Raw genomic sequence first — 12,113 nt, 5'->3', positions numbered from 1 at the left:
CAGCTGACTGAGACAGAAGCAGACATGTAATGCCCAACCATTGGACTGAATCCTTCCACTACAGTTGAATTAAGGGAAGGAGTGAAGAAGCAGAAAGGGAGAGTGACCCCATAGGAAGACCAGCAGTCTCAACTAACCAGACCCCCTGAGAGCTCCCAGATACTGAGCCACCAACCAGGAGCATACACGGACTGGTCCAAGGCCCCAGGCACATATGTAGTCGAGGTCTACCTGGTCTGGCTTGCGCTTAATCCTTGAGGATTGAGGCACCAGGGAAGGGGAGGGCCTGGTGGGGGCGAGAGCACCCTCTTAAAGCAAGGAGTATGAATAGAAAGAGAAAAAGGTTTCTCATATTAATTAAATTAAATAATTTATTAATGTAAATAAAATAATTTAAATTAACAATACCAAATAATGTTTATAAATATTTCTATAATAAATTTTTTCAAGGTACACTGTTATTGTGGGTTTCATTATGACTTAATTATTAACTGTGTAGTTAGACAAAAGGATTGGTTTCATTATGACATTTTCACACATTTATCTATCTCACTATAGTATACTTGATAAAGGATTAATTTCACTGACATTTCATAGATGCATCTCTCATTATACTATGCTCACATATATTGTGAATTTTCAGGATCACTGCCATGCTCACAGTATAGTGAAATTTTTATGGGTGTTCATGTTAATTCTGTTTTTTTAAGAAGAAAGTATTCTAACTTTGTTTGACTTACTTTGAGAGGAAGGAAGAGGCTATACAATAGCTTTCTCCTGAGATAGTTTAGGCATAGGAAATAATGTTATGTGCTATACTGAATCTAGGATTGCCTTTCCCTTTTTTTTTAGCACTTGGTTTTCTTTTTTCTCATTTTGAGACACAGTCTCTCTATAAAATCCTGATGGGACTCACTATGTAGATCAGGTTGTCCCCAAACTAATGAAACCACATGCCTCTGTCTCCTGAGTATGGGATTAGTCATGTGATAGCTAGCATTTCTGTCTCAGTACTTATTTTCTTCACAATGAGAACTTATTAAAAACATTTGAGATGGCTTGCAAATTCATTCAAATAAAGTTAGTTGTGTACTTTCTTGAGTGATTTCTGGACTTTCTTATAGGCTTATAGGATTTTACCAAAGACCACATAATTTCATCAAAATTATGCCACTTACTCCTTTCTTTCTGTCTAGCTCTTGTTACTGGCAAGGATCTTGGACTGCAGATGAGAGGAGGGCAGAAGCAACCAGTTTCCTTACACAAATAATGGTTGTCTGACTCAGTGCCTTCTACACACTCAAAAGGCTGCTCATCCTCTCTTTGAAGGGTCATACAGTGGTTTGCCTAATCTAGCTTCATTTAGGGACATCTATTTCCCAAGTACATCTTTCTCACAAATACTTACTGCTTATACTTTACTCCCTACCCCCAAGCAGTTTATCTTCATAGAAAATTCCAAATGAAAGACATATTTTGAAATTCCAACCTCTTGCCACCTTGAACCAGAAAATCTCTCTTAAGATTAAAACCAAACAAATCTAAAGAAACTTACTTTCCGTTGGAGGATTTAAACAAAAAAATAAACAAAAAGAAAAATCTGAAGAAGTAGCTTAGAACCTACCAAGATTTTACCACTTGTTTTTATAGGTCTTCTCCCTCATCAAAACCAGAACTGAGAACACATGTTGCTAGGTTCGTATCTAAGGATATTAGAATGCTTGGGTGATCACTGAGTGCGATCAATTTTCTCCATGTCACCTAACTACAGCTTCTTGTACTTTCTGGTAAAACAAAGAGCTACATGGGAGAATTACTATCATGGTTTAAACTGCTTGTTCTGTATCCTTTATAATGAAGTCTCAGCTATAACCCAACACGTCTCCGTAGAAAAGAAAAAAAAAATAGATTCTAATTAACAGAATTTCCAGATCAGAATATAAGATAATTGTGGTGATATCCTTCAGTACATACATGTATCTAGAGACCATGAGAAATTAACAGTTCAAGAACAAGGCAGAGATTCACTTTGTAAAGACTTGGTTCTCAGTAATTATAGTAATAGGGCTCTCAATAGGATTTGTACATACTTTTCATAACTATTTCTACTTCATGAACTTATTTATTTCCAGAGGCTTAATTTTCCTTATTATCTGTCTATTTGTTGGGGCAAATTACAGGCTCCTTTTCAAAAAAGAGGTGAGGAGGATAGCCAACTGGATGACAGCACTACTGAAGTCATCTGCACAATGCAACAGGAGAACTCTAGCACACTGAAATTGATACTGGGAAGGGAAAAGGCCTGGAGATGAAATCATCAAATATGGTGCTCATTTAGGAACTAACATTATGTCAGCATTGCATTTTGTATCCCCAAAGCAGTAAGTATACCCACCTTTGCTCATCGTCTGGCCTCTTGATCAGGTTGAAGAGGATATGGAGGAGCTGGTCTCTTTCTTTAGGTTCAGGGTGTAGGCATGCTGTACACAATATGAGAGGAATCAACTCCTAAAGAAATATGAGGGTAGAAAATTCAAAATAAAATTACATTCCAGTATATTCTATTTTTTCTTTCGAATATTCTTAAAATGAACTTTAAACCTCAAAAATCAAGAGTATCATTAGAAATATGTATATGTTAGTTATACAGTAGGATAAATTACAGTGTAATAAAAGTTACTTAAGATTCATATAACCTTATTTTCTTATTGTCCAATGTTCCACTAGGTTTTTTAAGTAAATTAACAACCCACCATGTGACAAACTGATATAACCTTAATTCTGAAAGTGTCTTAAATTTCTTACAAAGAGATTCACTATCTTAAAACTTCAAAAGTTAAAAAAGAGAAACCAACAAAACAAAACTTTTTCCTATGACTAGACAGTCACCTCAGTGATAGGTTCTTACTTAGCTTGTATGTGTAAGACCCTGACCTCCACTCAACACCACATAAGACCCTGACCCCCAACAACAACAATAAAATCCCATGTCAAAAAAACAAACACAGGAAAACAAAAATCAAACTAATAAAAACTTTTCCCAAACAATATAACAAAAATTCCTTTCTATACTACAACATGCATCTCTTAAGAGTATATATTACTTAATATTTTGTACCTATCACATTTAATCAATTGCCTAAAGAGACCATTTCTGGGCTATTGGTGCAGATCAGTGGGTATTTTAGAGATAGTTGACATTAAACTATATTTCATTACACATTCATCATGCAGAAGTAACATAAACATTTTTAGGAAAGTATCTGTCAACTTTCCTTTTCATAGAAATGTATGAAATTAAAGTTGTTCCATATTTTCACTTAGACAACATTCTGAACCCTGAATATATTCTGCTTCTCAATTGAGTGGATTTTGAAGTCTCATGGGGGTGGGGGGAGCTAAAAAGTGAAAAGAAATTTTTAGAGAGAAATATTCCAAAATACAAGCATTTTAAAGAAGTTACTACAACATATTGTGATATGGAGGGAAGATTCTCTCTCCCATTTACCTAAATACCTGCCCTAAGGTGTCAGCAAAATTAAACTAAGAAGTGAACATATAACAGCTTATTGGCAAAGAAAATAATGCTAACACACTGTAAGAGAAGCATGTCTTAAGTATGAAATTGCTTCCTTAGGAGTAGATGACACAATTTTTAGAGTTGGGATTGCAAATGTATAACTAAAAGTTCTTTTCTATTATTTTTCAAGGTTTTTAATATTTCATATTAAATTTTAATTAACTAATATAAAATTTAAATTTGAAGCTATAAAATCTAGATAGGAGGGACAACAAATAAAACATAAGGAGTAAAAAGTCTAAAGTACTTATTCTGTTATTTATATCATCATATTTAGTAGCCCATGTGGCTGTTAAGACAAAACAGCAACTGAAAAGTGACAGAAATTATAATAAAGATGGTCTGCACTGAGAATGGAAGACAGAATATATAAGTCCTGTGTGACTTCATTAGATGTTAAATGATGCTTGATAGATTAATTATTTTATTGGAAAACTCTCATAAAATAAATATTTAATTTGACTTGGAGATTCAGTGACACAAGGGAAGAAGATATATATAAGTCCTGTGTGACTTCATTAGATGTTAAATGATGCTTGATAGATTAATTATTTTATTGGAAAACTCTCATAAAATAAATATTTAATTTGACTTGGAGATTCAGTGACACAAGGGAAGAAGATCATTAACACCAAGAAGTATTTCAATCTTAGCTGATTCTATTCAGCCTACTGAGTCAATGCATCCAATGAGAAAAGTTCCAAGTTTCAACATCAGGGCACCCTACTAAGAGTAGAACCATATGTCAGAAATTCTCCCAGAAGCACTGAGAAGAATTGACTTATGAAACCAAAACAGACTCCAAGGTTTGATCTGGACTTCCTGTTGGGCCTGATCTTTTGCTCCCTAACAGTTTTCTTGAACCCCTTATCTTTCTTGCTTTCTATTTCTACGTGTTTTTTCATAATATTATTCTTTTCTTAATCTGTAACTTTAGAATTATGAAATGAAGGAAAGCTACTTGGCATACTTGTAAAGACTGAAATAGAATTTAAAACAAGGAGTATAATCTTTGGTCTTAAAAAAAAACCTTAAAAGATGTAGCATAAAACGCCATGCTTTTTCTTGTTTATGCTTTACAACACTTGTTCCCTGTTTCCTTTATCATGAGGCTTAATATTCTTAACCACAGAGGAAGTTCCTCATTTGTTATAGAAAATCTTTTAACTGTAATAGCTAAGGATAAGCCAACCACTGTTTCTATACTAAGGAAAGGCCAACATTTCTTTCAGTTTCTTCAAGTGAAGCAGGCAGGAATTTGAATTAATAACAAGTGTTTTATACATACATTTTCAATGTATCCACTGTGGATACATTGATCTCAGAGTAAAGGTGGTCTCAAAACGCTTCTCAGCATAGCAGCCATGACCAAATTATCCAAATTGAATCATGAAAAGCAAATCAGTGAAGTTTGGGTCCCATTATTCTAACAATTAAGATTCTGGGATTTGCTAAAACAAAACAAAACCAACAAACCAACCTACTTTTTGTTTGTTAAAATGATAACTGTTAATAATTTCTATTTAACTTAATTTTTTTGTTAGTGAAATTTGCAACATATGAGAAATCACTGCCAACAAATTTTGGTTGATGCTCTGCACCATGCTAACTGTGTACAGTTTGATACATTAATTAATGGCAGTGACATGTACAACTCAGCAAAGAAGGTATGCCAGATAGTTTCTTCCTCAGACACTGTGTTGATAAAAACACTGAGATGTCTGTTAACAGAAATTGCACAGAACACCCCTATAATTTTACCTGCTAAGCAGGGCTGGCCTCAACTAATCCCAATTCTGCCAGTTATTTATTCCCACCTTCTACTTACACTATTCTTGAAATACTGAATTCTATAAACACATGCCCTCTGTGCTCTTTTCACATTTACTGTGAATTCCCCTCCAAGTCTCTGAAGCACAAACATATCACTCACAAACTGGATCAGTATTCTCTTTTTCCATCATCATTCTAATTCAAGAATTCTACCTTTTAAAAACTTTCATTGTAATTCTGACTGCTTTATCTAAAAAAAAAAAGACAGCTAAATTTCTTAAAGCAAAGGAGGTAATAACGTTCCACTTAATTTCTCTGTCTGTCTGTCTGTGTGTGTGTGTGTGTGTGTGTGAGAGAGAGAGAGAGAGAGAGAGAGAGAGAGAGAATGTATGTCTGTGACTAGAGAGAGAGAGAGAGAGAGAGAGAGAGAGAGAGAGAGAGAGAGAGAATGTATGTCTGTGACTTGCCCTAGCACAAGTGTGGAAGCCAGAGGACAACTTCGGATATTAGTCATCACCCATGCGACAGGGTCTCATTCACTGTTGTAGGCAGCCATAAGTTTCTGGTGATTTTCCTGTCTTTACTTCTTATCTCTCCATAGGCATGAGATTATAGTCATATGTTCTATAGCACCCCCCCCCCACCACCACCACATGAAGTCAGAGAGAAGGTTTCTCTGTATAGCCCTGGCTGTCCTAGAAGTAAGTCTGTAGACCAGGCTGACCTTGAATGCAGAGATCTGCCTGCTTCTGCTTCCTGAGTGCTGCTGGGATTAAAGGCATGAGCCAGGACCACCAGATCTAAGTCTGGTTTTTAAATTGGTTCTAGGCACCATAAATTAGGTTGTCAGGCTTATAAGGGAAATAGCATTATTCCCTTATAAGCCATCTTTCCAATCCTGTATTCATACTTCAAAGAAACAAAAACCTTAAATATTTTTTTAAAGATCAAAACAACTTTTTTTTAAACTTCTGATGAACATATTAGGAGTGTGTGTGTGTGTGTATACCCAGACGCCTGGAGGTGAATTCCCTGGAGCTGGAGTTTCAGATGGCTGTGAACCACCTTATGTGGGTGCTGGGAACACAGAGTGTGGGAAAGAGCAGCAAGTACTCTTAAGCTGTTTAGCTATTTCTCTAGCCTCACTCTTTAAAGTTTGAAAAAATAGTGTGCACTTGTACTAGATAAGAAGGGGATAGGCATATAAAAAGGATCAAAAACAAAATGAATGTTTAAATATTGTGGAGAGGGTCATGATACAGTAGGGAGTTTCAAAAAGTAACCAAAAGTTCCCAAACTAAGAAGATCCAGCATCAGAGACCTTTCAGCATCTATCCTACTTAAACTAACTCATCTAGGGGTGAGGGAGAGAAGAGCAGTAAGTAGTCCCCAGCACATTCTATGAAGATATACCTGGCCAGCTACTCAAAGTAAAAGAAAACAACAGTAGAGCACTAGAGAACTATAGATCAGTATTTCTTAATAATACAAGTATAAAAATGTTCAACAAAATACTCATGTCTAATCAAAAGTACATTAAAAAGATTTATAAACCACAAAGGGCTATACTCTAGCAAGTCAAGAATGAACATAAAACCAATATACAACAAATACATAACAAATAGAAAAAATCAATATCACATCAATACATATGAAAAAAGCACATGACCAAACTTAATGTTTTTCTAGCTTGAAAAAAAAAAAACTCAGAAGAAAATTCCCTCAATATGGTAATGGGCATTAAAATAAAATTTCACACTAACATAATACTTAGAGGCCAAAAAGCCTGAGAGCATCTCTGCGCACACAAGATCAGTCACAAAGGTATATCTGCTTCCTAAAATGACTACCATTCAAAATTTATTCCTAATCCTACAGAGTATTGAAAACACAGGAATAAATGAAGGGTACTTAAGTTTCCAAAATTATCTCGGAAGATTCTGTGGTTCTACATTCAGAAGACAATACAGAACTCATAAAAAACTATTAACAATGAAAACAAATTCATATAAAGTTACAAGATATTATAAATGAATGCAAATATGTCTGTCAAATTTCTATATATTAGCAATAAATAATCTAAAAAGAAATGTAATATAAAATTTCCATTTGTAACACCAACCAAAAGAGTAAATTCTAAGGAGAAATGTAATCAAAGAAGTTATAGTACTGATGAAGAAATGAAAGCCATGACACAAGCTGAGCAGTGGTGCAGCAAGCCTTTAATCCCACTACTTGGGAGGCAAAAGGCAGGTGGATCTCTGAGTTCGAGGTCAACTTGGTCTACAGAGTGAGTTCCAGATTCAGTGTAATTTCTTTCAAAATCCTCATGACCTGTTTTTACAGAAAAGGAAGCTAAGCATTAAACTATATGAATGCAAGGGTCCCCAAATAACCAAGTGATATTGAAACGGGTAAAACTGGAAGACTTAGATGTCCTAATTATTTAAACTTACTAAAAACTTGAGTAATCAAAACACCGTGGGAGTGGCTTAAAGACAGGTAGTCACACACACACACACACACACACACACACACACACACACACACACACACGACTCTAGACCTAAACAATCTATAGTCAGCTGATTGTCAACAGCAGTAGCAAAGACCTTCAACAGGCAAAACTTTTTCTCTTGAACATATGTCAGCTCAATATTCTTCATATAAGAGGTTAGACTATAAAATGATATGTGATAAGGATTTCATATCCAGAATAGATGAAGACCTATACGGTTAATACAAAAACATATGAAGACAGTCTAGTTAAAAATGATCAAAAGAAGCCGAGCAGTGCTGGCGCATGCCTTTAATCTTAGCACTTGGGAGGCAGAGGCAGGCGGTTTTCTGAGTTCAAGGCCAGCCTGGTCTATAGAGTAAGTTCCCAGATAGCCAGGGCTACACAGAGAAACCCTGTCTTGAAAAACAAAACAAAACAAAATCAAAGGACTTGGAAAAATATTATAAGTTAGTAAAATTATAATGCAAACGAGGAAAAAGGGTGTATGTTGTTTACCTTTTGTTACTTAAAAAAAGTTAATTCACATTAATATATTGCTTACAAGTCTTACACCCTGTTTCTAATGTAATGTAATATAATCAAAATATTATTATGACCAATAGTTGACTAAACTTTTAAACTTTGCTTATGCTAAAAAAAAAAGGACACACAATTTGGAAAATAAGCTCCAAATACCAATCTTTTAATCATAAGAGTTCTTTAAAAATATAGACTTAAAACATGTGAAATATAAAAATGAATTCAATGTCAAGGATATACTAAAACAAGTTTTGCCTTTCTTTTCCCTCTCATGGTACTAGAGACTTAACCTAGAGCCTTGGGGTGCTCTAAGATTTTGTCCTTCTAAACCCAGGGATTTGTTTTAAGCCAAGCTGATACACACTTTACTATTTGTTAACTTAATTTTGAGAAGCTACAATTTCAATTAAATGAAATAAGATAAAAATAATTATATAGAGAAAAAGATCAGGTCTTTCTTCTTGTAGAAGGAATGTTCTTCTACAAGAACATTCAATAGTTTTCAAACATAAAAAACTTTTTTAAAATTAGCCAAACAAGTATACATGTACACACAAACGAACACACACAAACACATGTGCATACACACACACACAGTATCTGATTATTGATGATGATGCATATCTATAAATATTTCATGCAGTACAATCAGATTTTAGTTATAGAAGTGTTTTATAATTAATAGGGAAATAAAATAGGCAAAACTGATCTTAAAAGAATCAGGTTTGGTAACATTTAAAGACTACTGAGGAAGGACAAGTGGGATGCAAATAGTAATTCATAACACAGACGATGTTACAGCCGAGAAGGGGAAAGCTCAAACACCACCCTGCCAGGCAGAACTGCAGAACAATCTGAAATTGGAAACTGATCCTTCAAGATCTAGAAACCCTCCATATATAGTATTATCTTTAATCACCTTAAACTAGATAAAAACACAGCCCCGAGCAAAAAGTTTCAATTTATTTAAAACTTAAAAATACCTATAGGAATACAAACTTTCAAAGCCCTAAATATCCTTTCTTGAGGATCAGTACAAATTTCTTTTGCTTAAACAGATTAACTAAGGTCAGCTCTAAATGGGTTTTGCCAATGCATTATGTACCTATCATACTGTAGGTCCCATGATTAAGCGTAAAATCAGTGGTAAACATTAACACCATAATGACCAAAACATTTTAATCTTTACTGTGTGTATATATGTATATATACATACATATGTATATATATATATGTATATACACACACACACATACATATATGTAATAATAATTTATAACTATAAAGATAACTTCCTAACATGTTCTGGGCTCATGGTCTAGGTCACATGTACTAAAATGTACTTGCAGTTATATCCAGGATATTTAAAGCATCTGTTAAGAATGTAAATACAAAAAAACCTTTAAAAGGAATCTTAGAAGGTTATCATAATTACTATTACCACTACCCTATTATTATAAGATAATTTATTGTCAAGCACATATAATAAAACTAATATTTGTAACAGGCAGTCATAAATGCATGTAGAGAAAAGTTCTATTATTAGTTACTAGTCTTTGTTAATTTTCAGTGAGTGTCAACTTTTGTAGACATATCAAAGACATCAAAAGAACAAAAAAAATCAATTAGTATTTGGTAAAGTGAAAATGACTACATTCATGACATGTAAATGGACCTACAGTAATAGCATTGCAGAAGCTAATAAAAATGCTTTAAGCAAAGTTGGAAAACATGAATAAATACCATGCAGGTTTACTGAACTCACCTGACAGAGGTGTAAAACCATTCTCTAGGAGCAGAGATGCATGCACAAAAGTAAGAATATGATTGCAAGTAACAGACTTAACAAAATAAAAATATAACACTAAACTTCAAAATGACCACATGATGGGACTACTGGGATGAAAACACTTCTATGTGTCTTACCTCTCTTTTTGCCAACAGCACATTAGGAACAATGTGTGGCAGGCAGCGTCCCAGCATTAACATAACACTTTTTTCACTGTCTGCAATCCTAGACACCTAGAAAACCAAACAGTTAAGACTGTGGATGACTTTGGTGCACAAAGGTGGGAAAATGTTATTTTGGATCTTGTCACCTTGATGTAAAAATACACTCGAGAATTATAATTCATACTGATAATAACATGACTGCCCCAGAAAACATCCTATCCGAAGGTCAGTCATGGAGTAAATATGCTAGTAACAGGGGTAAGCTGGGTATAAGGGATCATGTCTAATGTTTATGATACTAGGGCTAACTGACATTAAGCAAGTGCCTTCTACTAAGCTATACCCTCAGCTGCTAAGGACAACAGAAAAAGTTGTCTATTGTAGTACGTAGGGATACAGTACTGTTAGGTAACTATGGTAAACAACAACAAATTTAGTATTACAAATTAGCTTATAGAGATAATTTATAATTTTTGAATATGTCCAACACACACAAAAAATGTGAAATGACAGATGTCAGTCATCCTATCCCAATGGATCCTTGTACACTGATCTATCTAAAAGTCACAATGTGCATAAATATGTACAATTCTACATGCCAGAAAAAAGAAATATTTACTTAAAAGATATGATAAAATATTATTAAAAAATAATAGCAGTGAAACCTGAGGATACTATGTTTCAGTTCTGGGAAGCACAGATAGTTCAGACAGGGCCTCCACAATGGTTGCTTATTCATTTGCTTTTTCTCTTAAAAACATCCTCCAAAAGCTACAACCAAGCCAACAGCTTGTATGATGAAACCCATCATGAGTGCTCCAAGAAAGCTGACCTAATTTTATAATAATGTTTTCTAGACTGCAAATGGACCAATAATCAGCTGCCTTCCTTATTGCTTAAAATTTTAGGTACTATTTCATTTAAATTATTTTTAAATAACAGATTTTCAACTGCAATAGAATCATAGAATAAACATTTTTTTATATAAAACCTTATAAGCAAGAAAACAAATAAACAACCCTACCAAAAAAGTAGAGATGTATTCTGAAATCTCTAATACAGACTTACCTCTGATCCTAACCGACTATCTGCTGACATTCGACAAAAAGACAGTAGTGCTTGGTGGAAAGCAGGTGACAATTTCCTACACGAAAATAAGGGGGGAAGAGAGAGAGAGAGAGAGAGAGAGAGAGAGAGAGAGAGAGAGAGAGAGAGAGAGAGATAGTACCCAAGAATTAACACTGCTATCTCCGGGTGTAGGAAGCTGCATATCTACATATGGAAACTAACATCCCTACACTAATACTACCCACCTCAGGATTTGTGTTGCAAAGATTTCTCAGTTACCGGACTTGATGGATAAAATCATAAGAGAAAAAACACTGCCTACTGCAAATAGCTTGATGCCATATAAAAGACTGGCCCTTAAAGTGTTAGTAGATTACACACTAAGTGGTACAGTAATCCATAATTATAGAAAAATTTCTGCAATCTAAAATGCATACTATCTCCATCCTCCATTTTCTATGGCTTCAGCAAAGCCAACAAAGGTTGAACAAGACACAAAGCCAGAAAGGCACTGCATTTGTGCTGATCTATAATGACACAATTTTAACCTACATAAAAACTATAACAGAAAGCAATGACTATTACTGATGTAATTTAAAGGAAAAAAATTGGAGAGGCAATACAAAATATTAACTTATTCTTATATTTAATAAAAAACAGTCAAGTCTATCTTTGTTTCTACAACACTGATGCTTATGA

The 12,113-nt window shown here is 34.3% G+C and overlaps 1 protein-coding gene across 11 annotated transcripts in view; it reads right to left on the bottom strand.

Moving 5' to 3' along the window:
• Nucleotides 1-12,113, bottom strand: part of Relch (RAB11 binding and LisH domain, coiled-coil and HEAT repeat containing) — an 89,298-nt gene that overhangs the window by 47,459 nt on the left and 29,726 nt on the right. For 7 of the 11 annotated variants that reach the window (XR_003838016.1, XM_029483563.1, XM_029483566.1 and 4 more), the window contains 4 exons: nucleotides 11,415-11,490; nucleotides 10,320-10,415; nucleotides 10,159-10,182; nucleotides 2,396-2,508 (listed from right to left, as the gene is read on the bottom strand). Coding sequence is in view for 10 of the 11 variants with exons in the window: in XM_029483563.1 (XP_029339423.1) it covers nucleotides 2,396-2,508; nucleotides 10,159-10,182; nucleotides 10,320-10,415; nucleotides 11,415-11,490 (309 nt within the window). In the remaining variant the exon portion in view is untranslated. The remainder of the gene's footprint in view (nucleotides 1-2,395; nucleotides 2,509-10,158; nucleotides 10,183-10,319; nucleotides 10,416-11,414; nucleotides 11,491-12,113) is intronic. The other 4 variants (XM_021158988.2, XM_021158994.2, XM_021159003.2 and 1 more) reach the window with 1 other exon arrangement.

This window comes from Mus caroli, chromosome 1 (genome assembly GCF_900094665.2).
Source record: "Mus caroli chromosome 1, CAROLI_EIJ_v1.1, whole genome shotgun sequence".
In the NCBI taxonomy this organism is placed as follows: domain Eukaryota; kingdom Metazoa; phylum Chordata; class Mammalia; order Rodentia; family Muridae; genus Mus; species Mus caroli.
This window is presented reverse-complemented; position numbering and strand designations above follow the sequence as displayed.